General features: G+C 43.4%; 2 protein-coding genes across 2 annotated transcripts; both read right to left on the minus strand.

Annotated features, from left to right (window-relative positions):
• Positions 1 to 216: 216 nt before the first annotated feature.
• On the minus strand, positions 217 to 1,619 carry LOC118791669 (interleukin-8-like). The gene is made up of 4 exons (XM_036549131.1): positions 1,487 to 1,619; positions 1,111 to 1,231; positions 641 to 724; positions 217 to 407 (listed from the first exon to the last, which is right to left on the minus strand). The coding sequence occupies exons 1-4, from the start codon at positions 1,542 to 1,544 to the stop codon at positions 344 to 346; spliced, it is 327 nt and encodes a 108-aa protein (XP_036405024.1). The 5' UTR covers positions 1,545 to 1,619; the 3' UTR covers positions 217 to 343.
• A 14,963-nt stretch (positions 1,620 to 16,582) lies between these two features.
• On the minus strand, positions 16,583 to 21,783 carry si:dkeyp-72g9.4 (protein DEPP1). Its single transcript, XM_036548786.1, has 2 exons — positions 21,720 to 21,783; positions 16,583 to 19,109 (listed from the first exon to the last, which is right to left on the minus strand). The coding sequence occupies exon 2, from the start codon at positions 19,105 to 19,107 to the stop codon at positions 18,211 to 18,213; it is 897 nt and encodes a 298-aa protein (XP_036404679.1). The 5' UTR covers positions 19,108 to 19,109; positions 21,720 to 21,783; the 3' UTR covers positions 16,583 to 18,210.
• Between the last annotated feature and the right edge of the window lie 473 nt (positions 21,784 to 22,256).

Here is a 22,256-nt window from a genome sequence, read left to right on the forward strand (position 1 = left end):
AACGTAATGTAAATGTGTGTCCGATACATGTCTTTGCCATTCTGCTCTTCGAGAAACATTAATAGACACAGGCAACACATAAATATCAGTGATATAAATCATAATTTTATTTTCATTGTGCTTGTTAAGTATGACAACAATATTCAAAATAAGCAAAAATAACAATAAAAATGGTAGAACAAGCAATACACTTGAGTATTCTTAAACATGGGAAAATAAAAGTGCACAGCAATAAAATATAGAAATACTGCTTTCCTGAAATGTTTAACATTGATGTAAATTTGCCAAAGTTGCTCAGAAAGAGGATCTGGAAACATGGTCTCATTAGCCAGCAAAAATGATGTCAGACAGGAGACCAGACGTCAGTGGTCTCGGCCTCAGGTAAGGCGGTGGGCTCTGCGCTCTTCCTGTGAAGATAGAACAACGAGATCAGAAAGGTCAAGTTTGTTTTGAGACCCCCATCACTGCTGCCCCGTCTGATTTTTTTAAGTCATAAATGTACTGTACAAATCTTCACACAGACTATTGAATTAACGCATTTAAAAGCAGGTCTTGGGCAGAAATAAGATGTTGGCCACATGTGCATTGTGGAAAATCTGAATATTCAGGAAGAAGGCAGGACATGCATAGATACACTTACATGCTCAGCAGGTTGGAAACCAGATCTTGGACCTTCTTCATTCTGGGATCCAGACAGTACTGCACACCATTCTTCAGGCTAACACTGTGCGCATACAGAGATACAGGGATGGATTCAGGAAAAGAATAGGACAAGTGAAATATGAGAACACAGACTGATTTCACATCTTCTGTGATCATAATGTACCCTTTTAAATGATACAAAATAAAATAATATCATGTAGATGCATTGTTATAATATAATTATAGCATTATAATATAATATAGTATTAAAATATATTATTATAATTTAAAATTAATTTAAATTTTAAATTTAAATTTAATTAAATTGTATAAATTAAATTATAAATAATATAATAGGGTACAAAGCAGTACTGTATGAATGTGTAATCATGCTAAAAAAATTTTTACAGACGCAACTATTGCATAAGAGCGTCTGCAACACCAAACGTGGCCCATCATTCCACTTACACAATCTCCATGTTGTCACAGGAAGCGGACGGGGGGTAGATCTGGATGTCCAGGATGGCCCGGGCAGGTCCGAATTTGTCCCGGACACGCCGACACACACACCGAGGTCCGGACCTCCCCGCTGAGGAGGGACACAGAGAGAGGGCATGTTAAACCACGTTCACGCCACCAAAAACCCAGATCAAGGTGTTCAATAAGAGAATGTCACAGTATCTTTTTCTCAAAAAAAAAAAAAAAAAATCGCACAAAAAATCAGCATGTATAAAAATGACAGCGCAGTTGTTCTCTAGGTCTGTACATGAGCCGAGAATTGCACCTAAAGCCAGCGATGGTGAGCGCAAGTGCAGATATGAGTAGCAAAGTGAAAGAGACGTACTCTGGGCGAGGGCCACGCAGGTCACGGCAGCGAGGAGCAGGAGGACCTTGGTATTCATAGCGGCGGTTTGGCCTTCTGTGCACTGCTGGAGACGGCGATGTCAGAAATGAGTGAGCGAGCGAGTGAGTGAGTGAGAGAGGAGGTGCTCTGAGCGGCGCAAGAGGGGCACTTATATAGACCTGTCTCAGGCCTCACCTCACGCCCTCTCTCTATCTCTGGGGAAATTTCACCTGCTGGAAACTTGTAACCCAGAGGAAACGGAACCCTGACCGTTCTAAAAAATTTTTAAAGCCCTGCACCCTGCAAGCCCCCGCCACCCCAACCCCCTGCTGCTCACACTCCACGCAACCAAGTCGTACCTTTGCCTTTGCCCAAATTGTCATCTCAGATTGTAAAGTTGTATTTATTGAACATGACTGGATTATGACTCTTTTACATTACATTACCTTACATGCATTTAACAGTCGCTCTTCTCCAGAGCGACTTCCATCATAATAGAACATAAGTGTATCCATTCAATTTAAACGAGCAACAGTATCAGACCAAATTAACAACACTCCTAGACCAGTGAGTGTGACCTTAACGCTATTCAAGCTCTACCAGAAGGTAACCTGTGCACTCTGACAGAAGCCAAGTATACTACGAATCTTCTTAAAGCGTTTGATAAACTGTTTTAGCCCAATGCTAAGAGGCACCTTGAGGCATCTATGGGAGTTGCTTGAGGCAACTCTTTCAGTGCTGGGGAAGGTGAAAGTGTGACCAAGCATGGGCACAGGGCAAATATGGGGGTTTCATACTGACTGGATTGAAAATAACTGAACACTCATTACTAATATTAATATCTAAGCAACACGTTTTGAAGCCCTTACGTGTGGTTAGTAAAATTGTGCTTCAGGAAAAAGCACTCAGTGACAGGAATTTACAGCCATAATGTCAAGTGCACTGCAATTTTTCTCCTTTTCTCTCTTCCTAAAATACATAACTATACCTAAAAATACCTAAAATATATCATTTGAGGCTGGAAATTATGTGCTAGCAGTTTTTATTCCTTTTAGTACACACTGTATCTTCTATGTCAATAAACATTCCACAGTTAAATGTATTATTATTATGAGTACATCACTGCTTTTTTGTTCATCTCTGAAAAATAAATATATTTTCAATATTTTGAGGTAAAAACATTCACCATCTTTCACACCAAAAGAGAGTTGTTTAATGAAAATGGAGACTATAATTTGCTTGAACCAAATGCATGGGTCTGAATGAGTTTCTTTTTCAGTTTAACAATATCTTTGTACATTTTAAACAATTTTTAACAATATTTTATAAATTTAATTTGTGTAGCCATGACCACAGCCAAACATAGTTTGTGACATCCATAACCAGGGGTAGATGATATTTTATTATCCATTTAAACAGTAAGATATAAACTGGAAAGATTCAGGTTAGTACAATGGCAGTGCACCACTGAAAACTCACCCTGCAACTGTCTGATTACTAGACAACACCCTTACTCACGAATATGTTCACAGATAGATGAACATCGCTTCAGAGGCCTGCAGAAGGTCATGTTGGATTTACATACAATTACAAGTGTCAACACACTGTAGGACTCTCCCTGATGCCACTCATCAGGGAGACAGAACTAACACGTCCCACACTGGCCTGACCAAAAAGAAATGGTGTGAACAGAAAGAAATGATCTCTAGTTATATTAGCCTAACATTGTTACCGATTTATTGTATTCCTGTAGCTCAAAGCAGCCGTGTACGTGGCACAACGCAGGGCATCTGAATTATTGATTCAAATAAAGTAGCTCCTGTTATTTAAAGAATTGCAACAAAACCACAGCAGTCTTGCAGCATGCGTTGCAAGGTTCTGAAATCGATATTAAGACAGCATGATGTGAGGGCGCAGACTCAATAAATGACTGTAAGATATCGCTGTGTGCTGGTGGGAAGTCAGCGCAGGGAGCTGTGTCAAAGTGCGGCGTCTTTCTGTCCACCTCCATAAAACCACACACTGAGACCTACCATGTCACCTCTTCACTCTCAGGAGGAGCAGCTGAGGTGAAGGTGCACAACAGCTTGTCTTGGCAGGTAAATGCAATGGTTCTTTTTTTACAATAATTCTGTTTTTTCGGTAAGGTAAACATTTATGGTGTGCATGTCGGCCATGTACCTGTGTCTGCATACACCTGTGTTTATGTATTTGCGTGTGTGTGTGTGTGTGTGTGTGTGTGTGTGTGTGCGTGTGTGTGCCTACGTGTGTGTCTGTATGTGTGTGAATGTTTGTGCCTGCAGGTGTGTGCGTGTGGTTATGTGTGTGTCTGTGTTAATTTTATGGGTAAGGGGCAATTTCTTGAAGTGTTAAGGGGAATTCAGGACTTTCCCCTAAGTTGGTGGAATTGAGTTTCATAACATAGAGCTAACCCTCCCTTCCCGTCACACAGCACCAATAAGGGGTGGAGCCTGCTCTGTGGTTAACACCTCTTGGCCCTCAAAGCATCTCTGCTGATTTTCCATTGACTTACACGACCAATATGCTAGCACAGGGGAAACTGTAGCTTACTTCCACCCGTCTGGGTTTTTCAGGGTATAGTGGAGCGAAGCTCTCTCTAAATTTAGGATCATTGCACCACCAGTATTTCCAGGTGGCTTGGATGATGCCATGTACCTTGATAATGCACTGAGAGATTAGGCTATATGGGATGTTTGAAGGATTCTCACAGTGAAGAGCTCTGTGTTTCCATGGAAACATGCATTCAGACATTTTGATCTAAAGATGTACGCTTAAATGCTTAAAATTGGTTTCTTAGACAAATATAAACAGTGATGTTGATGTCTATGTACAAGTTTCTTTCCAAAAAACCTTTTAATTTTAAAAAATAATTTTTGGCTACTTTGAAGAAACTAAAATAACAGTTTTGATTTGTTTAACGCTTTTTTTGGTCACTGCATAATTCTATGTGTGATATCTCATAGCTTTGATGTCTTTACTATCATACTAAAATGTGCAAAATAGTAAAAATAAAGAAAAAGTAGGTGCGTCCAAACTTTTGACTGGTACTGTACATCCGGCCATTTCAAACTCACTGTGGAGGGCAAGTGTAGCTTGCTGTGAGCTGAGACCGAGCCATCTCATAAGTCAGACTTCACCTTGGATTCAGGGGTGAATTCACCATGTCTTCAGGATTCACTGGTGCTCTTGGATCCTCAGCATTGATTCGTTGGGAACTGTGTGCTGCTAAGAGCAGTGTCAAGCAGTGAGCAGTAGTGTGAAGGCCTGGAATGCTTCTCTGTGCCTGCTTCCCGTGAGAAGACGTTTGCGGTGTGTACCTCTGTGACATGAAGGCCTTGTTCTGCTAAGCAGGATAAACATCTGTAGTGAATGACTCCCACCCCTGTTTTAAGGTGTTGGAATATCCTTATGGTTATGACAGATAATGTACACAGATGAAATGCATTTTATCGTATTATTAACAATAGCAATAGCAGTAGTAACTGTGATTGAAGGATATGTTGTCATGAATGACAAGATGGCTACAGCCACTAGTGTAGTGCTGCTCACCAGCTCATACAAACCAGTCAAAACAGTTTATCCTCCACAACAAAGCACCACGATTAATTCAAATCGGAGTCACACGCTGATAGCACATGATAGCTGCAGCCATTCTGGGGTTTGTGAAGCCTAACTCTTCCATCACTCTTTTGTTTTGATTTTGTTGACCATAGTCAGATTTTCACTGGCTTTAGTATTATCGTTACGAGCAAGGACTTGGGCCTCTGAGCTGTATAAGTGTATTGGACACAGCATCAATGATGCTATGTTACTGCTGGGGTTGCAGTGATGGTCAATTGGCTATGAAACGTTAAACTGACTGGCTCAGTCTTGGCACACGGAGTAAACACTGCCAAACTCCACCATGCCCTTTTCTCTGGATGAATGTGCCTATAACAGAGGAATTAATTTTTGTTGTCCTTAACTTGGGATTGCTGGGGTTCCCCTCTGGTGTTTTGAAACCTCACTTTCAGGTCCTGTTCCAGGGCGGCTGTAGAATAGCTTGTGAAAGTGAAACCATTTTGACCCAAAGGAAAAAGTGAACTCATTGCTGATTATGTGACAGGAATCTGGGATTGCAGGGTTTTTATCACTAGAAATAGACAAACAAAAGTATAAACCGTAATACAAAAAACCCTAATTAGAGTAAATGCCAGGGTATCATGATACGAGCCAGTATAAGAAAATACGGATGATATTCCTGACGTGTGTAATTCTGTGTCTTTTCAAAAAATGTACGCTTTTTATAAACTTGGGCTTTCCCGCCGAGTTAGGCGAAACGGCCCAGACTATGAGGGCCTTTCCCGGAAAGTGCAACAGGAGTCTGCTGACAGCCAGGTCTGCTTTTCTCTTTTCGTATCTGTGTGTGTTTGTGTCTGTGTGGGTGTGTTTGTGTGCGAGGGAGGGGAGCTGGAAAACTCATCTTTATTTGATAATTTTCTGAATTGTATTCGTTTCCTCAATTGACAAGCACGCTAATTTCATTTTCAGTTGGCTGTATCTCACACAGCTCTTCCTTTCAAGCACCCTTCACATGAAATCACTTTAGCTATGCTGAATAAGGCTACCACTTAACAAAATACATATATACATATACATGAAAATATATAAACCCAGTAGAGGTACACGGATTTGACAAGCTAAACTAAATTGAAGCTAATTTCAAACTAAATATGAGTCAGCATAATGCGATGCCTTTAAAAGCAATTGTTACTAAGAAAAATAAAGTATTCTCAGTCCCTTTCCTATAATAAAAATATTGAATGAATAAAAATGATTCAATTCAAAGTGCATTAAGGTTATGCTACCACATTACCCACAGGTAATGAAAAGTGATAAGGAATCTACTGGGGATGGCTGATGGAAAGCCAAACTGACAAACCACAAATCACCCAAAACAGGTTTAGGCCCACTTACTAAGGTGTAGAGAGTAAAATGCCTTCCCTTGTGGTTACTCTTTGGCCAACACATGCACTGTATGTGTGTATGTGTTTTGTCTCTGTTGGTGTGTGTGTATTTGTACTGTGCTTTTGTGCTTTTGTCTGTGTGTGTGCATGCATGTATGTGTGTGCGTGCTTTTGACTGTATGTGTGTGTCTCTGTGTGTTCTAATGCCTCTGTGTGTGTAAATGCCATCATGCCCAAAAAAGGCCTTTAGAAAGGTTTTATCGCTTCCACAGGAAATGAAAATACATGACAGTAGTAGCATGTGGTACAGAACCTGAATTTCCATTTCTCGCTTATGGTTTAATGCAAACCAAAGTGGGCAAAAGTGCATTAGTATAGCAGGTGGCAGAACAAGCTGTGCTGTGTTTGAACAATAACTTCACCCAGAAATATCATCCTACATCATACAGAACATTGATACTGACACCCAATCTGACAGACAATTAATGTTAATTGCTTGTTAATAGAATATGAAAGATGAAGAATATATTAGAATATAAAAGATTTTTTTCAGAGCATAGGAGTTACCTAATCTTGTTAGGTGACGGACAATGATCATCTCTGTTCTGGTACGATTCAGTTCTGAAAGCTGTGAAGTCTAACCACCGAGAAGGTCGAGCGTCAGCGCTCTCTCTGGTGGTAGCATATCGGCAATCCGCACTGGGTGAACTGGAAGTGCCTGAGCTGGTTTCTTAAGCCAGCATGTTTATCTTGAACAGTGGCTAAAGCTAAGTAAACTCGTGTCATGCGTGCCTTGTCCTGGATGACGAAGAGCCCCGCGGTTTAGATGTCTCTACCTTGCTGGTTAGAGACTTTGCTTGCCCTGCTCCGCTGTGACAAAAGCACGTCATAGTCATACACAGGATGCACGCATGTGGTATACGTCGACTGCTAGGCCTCCGCAGGAAGGTGCTGACCCAATGCTAATGACACTTCCGAAAGTGCACACGCTGTACTTAAAAAGCACACGTGTCGGATATGATGCATAGTTCAGAAAAGTACATGGAAAAAATCATCGTGCTATATATAATGATGTGATAACCCGAACTCAAATACACAAATAAATGGGTATAATATTACAGCGTAAGACTCTGTAAACTTGCGCTGCTGGATTTTTAAGGGGATGGAGTAGGATATGTGACGGCATGACAGAGGGGTGGTTTGCCCCAGTTCAGTACCTGGGCAAACACACATTTTAATTGTTTGATTTTTGATTGGGCCTTTTCTTATGGCACACACAAACAATTCAGAATTGTTGTTTAAACCTACATTTCTTGAGCACCTTTCATGTTACTCACATGAGCTATGCTGGTTGCATTTATTGTTGCATTGATTTGCCTTTGTTTCCTTATTATTCTGAACACCATCAGCTGTATTATTGTTTTTGTGAAAGATAAAAAAGGATCGGCAAGTAATGAATCTATGATTGATGCATTAGTACTCATTATTTGCATCTGGGGGACTGTATTATTATAAGTGTACAGCACACCATTTGGGGACACATAAAGCTTAACAAATTTAATTCACGAGGAATTAAAAGCTGTAAGTCTGTTGTAAACATCCGTTTTGCTGGCCGAGTCTCTGAAAAATGTGAGTCAGTGTTTCAATGAGCTGCATCTCTGAGCCACCTTTGTTTGGAGTGAGGTTTGGGGGCTTTTCGCAGATGCAATCGCAGGGAGGACTGTGGTCTCCGGCCTGAGTGAAATCATCATGTGAGAGAGAAATCTGGGACAGTCCCATGTGATGCTCAGAGACTCCCATCTTACATATCCATGCAGGTAAATTCAGGTCCACAACAGATGCCATATCAAGCCATCTACATTTAACACTTCAAGTCAAAATAAGACACGTTTACCTTGGACTACATGCAAAATGTTCCCCTGCCAGTTCCCAGAGAAAGACCTTTTCCTGTGATCTCAAGATAAACTACAACACTGTTCCAAGCCTCCCATTTACACAAAGACTTCATAACATTTTATGTACACATGTGCGGAGAACTGTAGCACTCATTACAAATGACACCCACAGCACACTTTTACCAAAATGCTACCTCCTGACTCTTGCACTGTGGTCTTGTGGTGTGAGATCAGAAAGCAGTTGTGACCTCCCACAGGCCTCTACAATACCTGTAGCACCTTCACGAGCAGTGAAGCACAAGCATCTGTACTTCTGCAGAAGCAGAGATCAAAACTGACTAATTTTGGAAGGAGGTAAATTAGTCACAGGGAGACAGACTTTTCAGCGCACAGCAGGAGAGCTCAGGTATTCTGTGATTGGTCATTTCTATAATCTTTGTGACATGTTGGCAGGAAAAACAGTTGAGTGGACTGAGGCAGCACCAGGCCTACAGCGTATGCACTCATTTCAGAGCAGCAGTCATTTCCTTACTCCGTCTCTCTCGAGTTCAGTGTGTCAGTGGAGTAGAACTCGGGGCTTCACACCGCACGTGCAGACACACAAACGCGTAAGCGTGCACGAATGCGCTCACGCGCCCACACGTTCCCCCCCGATTTCTGCCTGTCTGCAAAACTCGTCTCCACAACGCACCTTTTCGCCACGCCGTGCATGTGAACACGCATGCACGCTCCCGTGGGCACACGTGTTTCTGCGAAGGTTTGTCCTTTCATTAGGCGCTGAAGGAAAGCTCTCTGAACACACGTGTCAGGCTCGAGGTCAATTATTAACAGGGCCAGTCTGATCCTTGATCCAGGCTTGATCCTGTGAAGAAGAACCATACTGTCCCTGCTGGATTTCAATGGTGATGAAATATATCTCACGTTTCTCCATGGAAACACGTGAATTCAAGCAGACGTGTTCATGTCAGAGATCAGTGTGATAGCGTGTGGGTAAAAGTAGCCAAACTGTGTCATGTACAACCGGAAAAGACATTTTTCAGTGTTATGAGAAATAATATTTATAATTTTAATATATATAATACATATTATTTTATTATATATTCATTGACGAAGGGTCTTTCAAATGCCCTGGCCATCCCCTTGAGCTCTCTCACCTCCACACAATGTGACTCCACACCCACAGTCTGTTGGAGTTGAGTGAGAAAAGGCTCGTGGGCTGTGAGCATGTGGGAAGAATGATGTTTGTCATAACCTTCCACCCTCACACGGGCAGAATCTGAGAAGGCAACATGGAGCTATTTTAGTTGTAATGTGTCCTTTGCGGTGGAGGAAAAGAAAGATGTTAATGCTATAAGCATTTCTGAGCGTGTTCGAGACGCCCAAGTTTTATTTTATTTAATTTATTTATTTATCCTTTATTTAACCAGGAAGGTCCCATTGAGATACAATATCTCTTCTGCCAGGGAGTCCTGGCCAAGATGGGCAACAAAATAAGATAAAAAAAAAAGGTTTCATATAAAGATACAAACAGATCTTTTAACAGACAGATAAACCATAAAAACATATCAAAAAATACAACAAACAGACACAAAACATACAGGGATCATGGGCTAAGAAGAATCATAAAAAATAATGGCACATGTGAGGAGCAATGACATTGTTCTGCAAAAACTGATTTCAAAATATTTTGAAACATGTCGAGAGAGGGTAATGATTCCAGGTTAAGTATGCCTTGCAGCTCATTCCAAGCTTGCGGCGCATGAAAGGAAAAAGCAGATTTACCCAGCTCTGTTCGGGTGGTTGGGACCATGAGGAGAATTTTCTCTGATGATCTAGTGTCATAGCTACTGTAGCAAGTGAGGGCACAGAGTGGGCAAAATTATAATCTGTTTGATCAAGGAAGCCCGTTGTCGGGTGAACCTTCTCAGTCAGGGTGAATCTGTGAAAGCATCCATGGCCTTCATTTTCATGTAATGCCCATTCATATGGCTGAATATTTACTGAAATAATTTATGAGAATGAACTTGCTTAATGGTATAATGACAGTCACTGGCATGGGAATCGAACACATTAACTTACCCACTAAATAAACAGATAAATAAATTAATAGTTCAATAGAATAGTGATGCCATTGAGCAAGTTTTTTTTCCATGATTTTATTTAAGGTGTCAGTGAACCACATTTAATCTTTGTACTTTGTACTTTATTCACAGAAATCCTACCCTTGCCTTGTAAATAAATAAACAAAACAGTAAATAAACATAAATGAATTTCTAAAAACTCATTCATAGATCCCTGGTAATTTCTTCAAATATGCCCCTTTAGCACTGGTATCACGGTACCAATGAACAATCCTTTCGACCAATTCATCCATACTAAATTTATCAGTTCTAATTAAATTTCACCTTAATAGAAAATCTCCAAGAGACCACAACATTTCTGAATACTTAGAACTGTGTTTCTGTATGGGAGGGCAGAAGTGGTAACTAGCAGAAAAAAGTGAGTCAGTTATATTGTTATGTTGAAACAAATAAAACAAGATATATTTTTTATTTTTTAAAAATGACTGGAAGTGTTATGCTTTCATGCGTTCTGTCACCAGGGTATGGTGTTCAACCACTGCAGGTCTTCCATGGCCTATTTTCCCTGTCTGTACTGTTGGTTCACCTGAAGCCCTCACTGTAATACCCAGTACATCGGTGACTCAATCATCAGGTACCATATTAGGTTCTAGTAGGAGCTGTGTTTGATCAGTCTTTGATCAGTCGTTAGGCCCTCTCCTTAAGTGCACTGTAAACTCACTCAGACTCAGGCAATTTCGATGTTTATTAGCACTGACTCACATTGCAATTTCATGGTGGAATCATATAACAACAACACAGTGTCAGACCTGAGTTATAACCCATCCATTCACTGACAGGGTCATACCCATTCACCCTCAGCATGAATGAATGAATGAATGAATGAATGGGTGTGACCCTGCCAGCCTTTCAACGTGCATCTCAGATCCTTTGCATGGCAAATCCTCTCCCTCTACAATCCCTCTACGAGTCCATGCAAATTTATGAAGGTTTTCACGCCTACTAAAGCACAGACACCTTCTGATCTGTGAGTTTAAGTCAAGCTGACGGGCACAAAAGAGTACTTGCAACAGGTGTATAAATGCAAGACTGTAACAAAGGCTTGCTGATATTACCATGTTCTGCGCTGACCTACTTTTCGTTTCTTCCTCCATCATTAGCTGGGAGCAAACGCACCTATTTGGCAAGCAATCTCGCACATTTATTAATAAACAAACACCATAGAGGTGAAAGTAGGTGAAACCAGAGACTCTAAACATACAACAGGGTAAGCTCTACTCTGAGGCTGCATGGGTTTAAAGGCAAACTGCCATTTTTGGTTTGCATTCGGGCACTGGCATGGTGAAAAGGGGTCAGCGGGCACCAGGCTATTGTGGCGCTCATGGACCTGCCCTGAGAAGATATCCAGGCCCTTTTTTCACACACTTTGCATAGGCAGGCTGTGAGCATACGCTTCAAAATAGAAGATGTTTAGTGATTTTATAATGTGGATTTGTGCTTTGAGAGATAACGCTGGAGGTTGCGGAGATATCTCACACTGTGGGAAGATACAACCACAGATAAACCTCAGTAGTGTTTTCTGAGAAGCCATGATGATTCATCTTCATTTTGAGGTACATAAAGTAATGAAACTAACATAGAAGAGCACATTGTTCCTCTCTCAATGTTAAAGTTTACTCTGAATAACACTGTACAGACCAATAATGAAGTCAAATAATGGAGTTGGTGCCAAAAATCAAAAGGGTTACATTTGTTCACATCCCTGTAATTAGAATTTTGAAAATTCTCTTCTGCCATGAATTACACTGACAAGATGCTTCTTGTAGTATTTAATGAGGTTCTGGCAATTCTGAGTGTGATGGTTGTCCATTCCCACTTCAGACTTACTCTAGGTCCTTAATATTATTTGCTTTTCATTTGTGAACTGCTTTCATGAGTTCGAACCGTAAATGTTCAATTGGATTTAGGTCTGGAGATCGAAATGTTCATTTACCGTGATAGTGAACACTTCGGATTGTTGTCATGCTTGAATCTCTATTTTCAGGAGAGTTTGAGCTTCCAGGCAGAAGGAGGCAGGTTTTCGTCAAGAATAACCGGACATGTAGATGCAAAACAATCCCAAATAAAATAAAACCCCTCTATTGGCCATTGGTTCTTTTTCTTCCAAGTTGATACAGATTCATATTTTTTTTCCGGCAAATTGCAAGTTGCCTGGTTTGTGGCTTGCCTTCAAAAGAGGCTCCTTCCCTGCAACCTGGCCATAAATGCAACTTTAATGCACTTTTCATGTGCCTTTTTTTTACTGCTGATAAACCCAATCAAATGAATGTTACCCTTGTTTTTTCTGGATTAAAAATCAGTATTTGTGAATAACTTGAATTTCCCCAGTGCGCTGATCAAGAAGATGAATCTGAAAAAAGTTAAAAAAGTTAATCTGAAAATGTTTTTAATCTGAAAAATACCTAATATGACCTTTGTTGAACAAAAAAAATATATAGAATTGATAATATTGTTCACAGATAAGGATCTCACATGACTGCAACTATCAGTGAAAATGTATGTGCGTTGATTGTGAGACGGATAAACAAGAGAGGAGGTGATTATTCTGTGTATAAACCTCCTGGCTCTCGGCCACGTGCAGGAAGGAAGCTGGCCCGCAGCTTGTGTTCTGCTGAGTGCTGCGCTCGAGAAATGTGTTTTATCAGCAGGGATATCTGCAAGGTTCACCCACTGAACTGACCGCCGATCTCTGCTCATCTGTGGTGTGCGCCTGTGAAGAAACAAAACAAAACAAAAAAAAAAAAAAGAAACACGTCAAGCCTGGTACAAAGGAACACAGGGGGCACGATACAAAAGAAGGAACAGGCAAACAGCCAAAAAGATGAACCAAACAAATTCAGCAATTGTACCCGCTCACTTGATGAAGATAGAAATTTAATAGGAAAAAAGAAAACTGCACACATCAGTCAAATCTTCATCCTGTTCATCTGGTCTTCTATCTTTCCTATGAGCAACGGAAAAAGAGACACTGAGGTCCTGAAGTCAGACTGAGAGCATCTGATGTGGCATGGCATTCATTGGAAGGATAGAAGTGTTTCTTAAATGCATTTCGTTACATTGGATCCCTTTAAACAAATTAGTAATACTGACAGGCAGTCCGCTTTATTCTGCAAGATTAATAAATTGATCAGTGGAGCCTAGAGCAAATAAACGTAGAATTCACTGACAGCGGCACAAAATTTATCCAAGCAGCGTTTCGTTTGCAAAGTATCCGTTGCAGATTAAGTGCAGGGAAGCCATATAAAGAACATGCTGCAAGGGAAAGGTTAATGCTTACGTGAAGACCATTTGATTGTCTCAGACCACATCCTGCTGCCAGAGCTGACTCAATCATGTGAGCACCACACACTGGCTGCAGCTCAGGGCTGATTACTGCAAGCATGCCAGCCCCAGGGGCCTGACAGCAGGCCGCACTGATTACATTATGTTCAATAACATGAGGTCCGAGCATGACTGCCGTCATGAAACAGAAACAATAAAGCTCATTCATGTGGCGTTTATATCCGGCATGTCTTTGATCGTTTATACTAATCTGGATGTGTGTGTGTGTGAGGGTGAGTGTCTAAGAGCGAGTGACAGCGAGTGTGTGAGCGCGCGTGAGTGTGTGAGCATATGTGTGTGTGTGCGTGCGTGTCTGTGCAAGAACAAGTGTGAGTGCATGTGGGTGAGAGAGTGTGTGTGTGTGTGTGTGTGTGTGTGTGTATGTGTGCATGACGGCAAGTCTGAGTTTGAGCGCATGCATGTGTGTGTGTGTGTGTGTGTGTGTGTGTATGTGTGTGTGTGTGTGTGTGTGTGTGTGTGTGTGTGTGTGTGTGTGTGTGTGTATGTGTGTGTGTGTGTGTGTGTGTGTGCATGTGTGTGTGTGTGTGTGTATATGTGTGTATATGTGTGTGTGTGTGTGTGTGTATATGTGTGTATATGTGTGTGTGTGTGTGTGTGTGTGTGTGTGTGTGTGTGTTGTGATGAGGTGTTCCATGAGGTATCTACATTTTCTTGCACACGGAAATGAGCTGCTGGTGGGTGCATGGAAACGAGGTGTGAGGTGTTGCTATGGGAACGCAGAGTGCCGTCTGCCTCAGGTGTCAAATACAGAAAGGAAGGGGGTAGTGGGTTTAAGTTGATATTTTCAGTGATGGAGGTAATCACACATATGCCAACCCCCCCCCCCCCCCCCCCCCACCCACCACAGACACTCTCACATACGCTCAAACACACAGGAACCCAAGACCCCCACAATTACCTCTCTCTTTCAGGCAAAAAACATCTCTGCTTATTCAGCTACTGCAAGAAATATGTTTGATATTTCATGAGAAACTCAAAGACAAGATGAACTCTCAAGACCTGTGGTCATGAGGTCATTTTTAATAAACTGAGGACGTTATCAGCAGGAAGTATGGCAATGTACAGTCAAAGACTGATAGAGGCAAAATTACTGGAAGCTGGATGGGTCTCTGTTGATCAGTTTCTGCTTCCAGGAACAGCACTGCGCAAATCTGAGGTCAGTCTGTTTTATGTAATCCAGAACTCCCAAGAAAATCCATACAGAAGTCTTGGCAGCAGGGAGTGAATGATACAAGCAGGCAAAGATGATCAAAATGTTCAAAACATATCATTGAACACATGAAGCATGTGTGGTTAGGATTTATGGAATCAGTCATAGATCCATTAAAAGTTGTGTTAATCATATCATGTCCATAAATACTGCATGTATGATACTTGACTAATGGATTCTCAGTCTCAAATACAATTAGTACAGAGCCTACAGCTGACTTCCTCTGATTTGGCTGGATCTCCAATCCAGCTGCTTCCACTGTTAGACCTCTGTTTTACCCATGACCCGAACTATGACCACTGCCTCAACCTCAGGCACGACCCAGACCACGTCCCTCATCAGCTTCATCTACCTGCCCCATGTTGTCACAGACTGATACACTGTTTCCTGTAGCAGTGATCAGTTGCATTTCCCCTGCATTCACACATGGACACGCGCAGTAATGGGATAATTGCTAACGCATTACACAATTACACTGATTGAGTAATTGACATGAGTAGTAATTAGTGCTGGAACATGGCCCTTAAATCAGATGGTGGTGTTTAGGGAATGAAGTCAGCGATTGAATGTTTTGCATCTTGTGTTGTTTTTCTTAAGGCTGGGATTTTTCAGCTCGGTCTGACTCATTGTTCAAAACACAATCATTCAAAAACTGTAACAATACCTTTTCTGCCCTCTTGTGGCCAACTATGGGAAAGTGTAAGTGGTGGAAATGCATTTATGATATTTTTATTATAGGCTATAAAACATAGACTATAAAACAGCAAAGCTCTTCGTCATATTTACATAATATTGCTCTCAGACACTACTTTGAAATATTAGCTTTTCATACGTACCCTGTCTCCAAACACAAACACACGTATTCATTTCCACTTTGCATGTTCATGCGTGGATGCCAACAAGCTCAAACAAATAGATGGGTAAAAATTTTCCACCTACTCTCTTGGTTATCTGTTTGTTTTCCTTGGGCTGACCTGTGTTTCACTCCACTGATCCAGGTTAGCATCTGCCAGCCTCTCTGGAATTGTACCTCTGTAGCCATGGCAACAGGAGGACAGCGCAGCTATGACAAAGGGAGCGCTTTCAACAAGTATCTGCACTCAGCATGCAGGCTTGCACAGTTCCTTTGTCCAATGGGGACTCTGGAATCTGCACGGCAAAATGGGCCCAGCGTTCTGCAATATGGAACTCAAAAGAAGTCAGGTGGGGACGGGCTGGGAAGAACACAATGAAGAATGCTGATTGGCAGAGAGAATTCCCTGCACACCAGTGCGTGCGGCCATTGGGGAAGCTAAACAGAACAGGGAAGACACAAGTATCTGCATCATTAGGTATTGCCATGAGTGACAGGGAGGAGTGGACAGAAATTCAAACCTGAGTCTGTGAAATCCGCTGCCATAGATAAAGCAATTACTGCCTTTGAAAACGAGCTGTCTGGTGATGACACAAAGAGATCTTTTTTGACACAAATGCCAAATAAAAAACAGTTTATTAAATTATGACTTGCTGACCAACAGTGGACAGAGGTACAAAAAAATTACAATATCAGATCACCATAAAATGCTGATGCTGTCACAATTTTCTTACTCATACAGAGTACGTCTTTACATGTGTCTTTATGTACATTATGTACAACATATACCCTGTCTGTAAGGGTCATTGTTGAAGGAAACTTAGAACATCATGGAAATACACACAAGATTGAAAGCATAACACTTTTCTGCAGTCCAGGAGAATCCAACTGATCAATACGATTATCAGTCAGTCTCTGCAATGCATCTTCAATCGCAAAAACAGGAAGTCTCCATACAGGATAAATGATATTGGTGCATCCTCTGAATTATACACACACATCTTTAAAATGCATCACCGATGTGTTAAGTACAATTCTCAGTTTGCTTTAAGTCACACTGAGAACAATGCATATCTTACATACATGCACTTTGGAGTGTAGACGAGACAATAAATCAGATTGTAGGTATTGATGGTAAGTTCTAACACTTCCTCTAAGCATTTTCTCCTCTGGTTCAGCCTTTGGGCTCTTGCTGGGCACAGGACTGTTGGGGCGTGCTGTCCTCAGCTTTTGTTCACGAGGATGTCTAAAATTCCCCCGTATGACTGTCCCACGGTTAACGTAAGCGCGCTGAATGCGCGCCACAGTCTGTGTGTGGCGAGAACCCAAGTTTAGAAACCGTGATTGGTCGGCACTGCGTCAGGTGCTCTCGATGTGCGGTGCCCGGCGGGAACACTGTGCGTATTGTTTTGTGCGGTCGCGTGCTCCATTCCGTTCGCTAGTCGGCAGCGGAGTGGTCCGGAGCTTGGGGCCGTGCGAGCACGACATTGGTCTCTCAGCTCTGTGCCAAGGACAGGAAGCTTCTCTCTCCATTCTCTACCCTGACCGAATGCTGTTGCAGAAATTAAGCTTGCCATAGTCCTTGTCCTCATTAAAAAAAAACAAAAAAACAAATGAATAGTAAAACTCCCGTACGACCCAGCTTCTGAAACGCATGGAGTCACCGTAAAAACGTTTTTAAAAAAGGTGAAGCGCAATGTACAATTCCCTTAGTCCCTATAGCTGCCTACAACTCACAGGTCTCCCGTACTCTGATGGCCCCTATGAGATTAACAGTACTGGAATAAACATGTCCTAGAAAACAGGACATCGGCACACAAAACTGACACAGACAACACTCAATGTCAACAGGTTTTTTTGGCCACAGAATGAGTTTGTGCCAGAAATGCTGTTGCCATGGGTCACAAATGCCATGCCAGCTTAAACTAATGTTTCACAAGCATTACACCTTGAAGCCTGTTTAACGCTAATGGAATTACTTCTATTTTAGAAAGTGTCTAAAATATGTGTTTTCCACAGTCGGGCATTTAGAAAAAAATTAATCTCAGCCTACGTCATCTGAGCACGAAATAAACATTCTCTCTTTTTTTATTCTCTATCCAACTATAATTTCAAGCACTGAAGCTAGCTCTACACTGTTATTATTGTGTTGACTGTGTAGGACAGAGCACAGCTGTAGATTCAGAGAATATATGTTTACTTGGTACAAATCTGCATTATGATCCTTATGGAATGTTCTTTTACACCTGTCTGCTTGTGTGTGTGCATGTGTGTGAATGTGCATGTGTGTGTGTGTGTGTGTGTGTGTGAGACAGTCTATATCTCAGCAATAGTGGGCAGCATGCAGGCTCGGATCCTGGTCTCCCTCCATGCGCTGCGACAGTCTGCTATCCAGTTGGAGATCATGGAGTGCTTGTCCGTGGAGCCGACGCATTTCTCCTTCTGTCCACAAGGGGCGCTGCCAGCCCTGTCCTGCGGCTTCTGGGAGGGCAGTCTGCTGGAACTGGGCTTCCTCTCTTTCGGTGGGAAGGGCTGGCTGGCAGAGGGGGTGGAGGAGGGGCTGGGAGAATCTTCCAGATTGATCTCCGGGCAGCTGCTTTTGCGGCAGGTGTGGCGTGGGGAGCAGAGGCGGGGGAAGCTGTGAGCTCGGGGGAGGGGGCGTGAGCCTGGCCTGGCCCCGCCTTCCACAGGGACCTCGCCTTGGCCTAGCCTCCCCTTGGCGTCCTGGCTGAGACGGGCGGAAGAGGCGGGGCCGCTCCGGTGACCGTAAAGGTACTCGAGGGGGTCGGGGGCTCCGTGGCACCCGTCCTTGCCCAGGTGTGGGGTGACTCCATCCGGGAGAGCGACGATGTGGGAGAGGACGCTACAGCCGGCTTTGTCTCTCCTCTGCTGCTCCTCCCTGCGGCCGTAGCTGCGGGCGGTGGGGGTTAGCGGGCGGGGTGGGGCGGAGATACGCGGAAGCCTCAGGCCGGGTTTGAGTGCCTCCAGCTGACCCAGGGTCAGGATGTCGTTATCCGGCTCCTGGAGGGGGAAGGTGGGCCGCGCCAGCTGGCAGATGGACTTCAAGTAGTCCTCTGAGGAGAGGACGTCGTGATGGGCGTGGCAAGGGGCGTGGTAGCTGTTGGCCTGGTTCATGTCCTGAAGTAGCTCCTCGTACCCCTCCCTGATGGTGGGCAGACGCTTCTTGGCCAGGAGTCTGGACCGAGGACGCATGTCTGTGAGAGAAGAGCGGATGAGAGTTACACACGAGTCGTAGAGACTACAGGTTTTGAGCTGATTTTGATCTACATCTGTGTGGGAACACAACTGCAGTCAGATTTCCAGAGCAGGTCGCCCGGGAAACAGCTTTTAGAGCAGAGCATTAGCTTTACTGTGTGATGATCCTCAAACTGAAACAGCAGATTCTCCTGCCAAATGCTAGAGGCTGAAAGAATAAATTCTGATAATGGGTACACTAAAACGCGACACTACGATCCTAAAGCTATACCTGTCTTTACTCAGGTTGGGCTGAAGATCCAACTTGATCAGAGAGAACACTCCTTCCCCGAACCCCCCCCTCTCCGCCCTGACCTACTTCCAGCCCGAGCCACTCAGACAGCTTGGGTTTCCAATCATTAAACCACCTCAGCACCTCCGAGGCTCCCCAGAGGCTGTCACATGACCAGTAAGCTCGCTCTTCATTGGTCCTTTCATATCAGTCTAACTGGGCCAGCCACGAAACAGCAGAAGGCCCTGTGGAATGGCAGGAGAGAATGGCGCAGTGGAACTGGAGTCAGACCTTGCGCATTATGGAGGCCAGTGCACAGTGGGGCCTGTACCCTTTTTCCATCACCCCCGCGGTAGGGAACTGGGGCTATGACACAAATAATGTGGGACACGCTGTCCTCGGAGATGCCATCGCCGCAGAAAAAAAAAAAAAAAACAGCAAGACAAAACCAGGGGCCTGGCACTCTCTAGAGCAGTCGGAATTGCTGATTATAGAGGGTGCACAATGGAACTAATCAGAGAATCGAATTATCCCTCTCTCACACCGCGCTGCCACAGTCCGACGGCGTGATCTCCAGAGTGTTTGTGCATCTCCTTGTGACAGCGCAAGCATTTTATTCGCCCCCTCCTTTTTTCTCTTCCCCTCCCTTATGTGCGAGAGTTATTCCTAAGCTGAACACAAACAACGTCACATTCCATTTTAAACCTTAAATACAATCATTTAATATGTAAAAAATGCACATCTTTGACTTTGTTCCCCTTGAAAGCCCTAGGCTGACACTCTGTGAGAATATGAAATGTTCTTATTATAGAAGTAGAAGTATAAGAAGAAGTAGAAGTATATTAACTTCTACTACATACTTGTGAACAATCAATCAAACATAAATGCCTTTTTTTCCCCACTCATGGATGACATCCAGACCTGTTTCCAAACACAGAGACACCCACAGAGCTTAACCAGTAAGGGGCAAACGATACCACAACAGACAGACCAAAAGAAATAGACTTCCGTCATAAACTTAAGGTTAAACTCCACAGGGCTACATGTCCCTTACTCACAGATATCCATCTACCCTATGGCTAAAATGAGACAGCATGTTAACCCTAACCCTCAGCCCGTTTTTGACAGAAGAGATGGATACAACTCATTCAGTTGACACCCTTACCTGAAGCCTCCATTAATCTCACTGAACACCTATTTCACGTCCTCCTTCCATGAATACTAACAGGACATGCTACATAACTTTCATCTGGTTGAATGTTAGCTTGAAACAAGCACTCAAGGACTATTGACCATTCATCAATTCAGTTGATCAATACCACATAAAGAGAATATGCAGCTGCTGCATACCATATAGGAGTATTAAACACATACATAAACAAACCAAATGATGTAATCCCTGGATCCAGCCCTCAGGTCCAGTCCCTGGGCCCAGCCCCCTGACACCACCCCTCCCCCTTTGTAGTTTAGGTGAAGGAGAAAGTGCACAAACGCATGTTTCCATGTCAACATACTCACGGGCACCCATCTGGATTTTAATCCCTATGGTAACCAGGGGACCACAGTGTCACACCTCCTCCGCTGGATGGGGTGGGGCAAGGTCTCCAGACACATATAATCTTCCCATATGCCCTACCCCTAGGGACTGCCACCCAAATCAAAGTATATGCCTACAAGGAGAAGGAGTCACTCCAATGACACAATGTACACTTCCTCTAGGGGGAGCTACCAAAACGACACAACACAAGTGCATACCGCCATTTTGCGGCTATCTGTACCTGTGTCCGCTGCATCCCCTAAAATAAATGTAGCCTGAATTTCTCACATCGTTAAACTAAATAATTATATTTACACATGCACGTCCACGCACATACATTTTACATGCACATACATTTTACACGCACGTTCGTATCGTACATTCCCTTCCCTAATGTGCAGCATCCCTCCTGCAAGTCATCCTGATTAAGGGTTCTTGCCAAACAAGAAAACAGACAAACAAACACTGGCGCTCAAACACGAGCCCTGCATGCATAACTAAATTAATAAATGAATAAGCCAGTATAAATCTCTCCATCTGGGCCAGATTGCTCTTATGCAACCCCTCGCTGCTTGGCCCCAGCCTGACAACACTGCATACAGCAGCCTCTCATTTATTTTCAGCGTGGCGTCACAGAAATGAACAGCTCCTGCAAATCCTGAACGCAAGCCCCCCCCCCCTCACTTCTACTGGAGATGGAGCGCGCTGTGCATCTCCCCCCCCCCCCCCCCCCCCCCCTTGCAGCCTGTCTCCGCTCTGCACACAGCCGTGCAAGAGCCATCCTCTTATGCAATGCGTTACCTGACGGCGGGAAAACATCCCGACGACCCTCACCGTGCAGAGGTGAAGGGCTCCGATGGGGGAATCCTGCAATCCGTGCAAAACTGCGCAGCTGTGCTTTGGACACTCACCTGCGTGTGTGTGTATGCGTGAGTGCCTGTCTCTCCCCTCTGCAGCCTCTCTTCAAAAAGGTGTATTCTAATTCCGCCGGGGATTTTTTATTTCTCGGACCGCTCTTACAGAAATAAGGCTGCGCCTCCAACCTCTCGCTCCCTCCCTCTCTCTCTCTCTCTCTCTCTCGCTCACTCGTTTGCTCGCTGGCGCTCACCCTCTGTCTCCCCCTTCCTCTGCTTCTAAAAATAGCAGCACCATCCATTTGCCACCCCTGAACACTGTCATTTGTCGAATGGATTTTATTGACAGAGAGAGAGGGAGAGAGAGAGAGAGAGGCAGACAGAGAGAGAAGGGGAGGGACTTAGGGCGATATGGTAAAGGAGAGATGGAGGAAACATGGAGGAGGAGGAAGGGTACCCTTCCCCAGCGAGCAGTGAGCAGTGA

This window comes from Megalops cyprinoides, chromosome 16 (assembly GCF_013368585.1).
Source record: "Megalops cyprinoides isolate fMegCyp1 chromosome 16, fMegCyp1.pri, whole genome shotgun sequence".
Taxonomy (NCBI): domain Eukaryota; kingdom Metazoa; phylum Chordata; class Actinopteri; order Elopiformes; family Megalopidae; genus Megalops; species Megalops cyprinoides.

Excerpts from the sequence above, each read along its gene's own strand:
- LOC118791669 (XM_036549131.1), bottom strand. The coding sequence starts at position 1,544 with ATGAATACCAAGGTCCTCCTGCTCCTCGCTGCCGTGACCTGCGTGGCC. Across the intron at positions 1,232-1,486 it reads CTGCGTGGCCCTCGCCCAGA|CGGGGAGGTCCGGACCTCGG; the intron begins GTACGTCTCTTT and ends GTCCCTCCTCAG. Across the intron at positions 408-640 it reads GTTTCCAACCTGCTGAGCAT|GAAGAGCGCAGAGCCCACCG; the intron begins GTAAGTGTATCT and ends CTATCTTCACAG.
- si:dkeyp-72g9.4 (XM_036548786.1), bottom strand. The coding sequence starts at position 19,107 with ATGCGTCCTCGGTCCAGACTCCTGGCCAAGAAGCGTCTGCCCACCATC.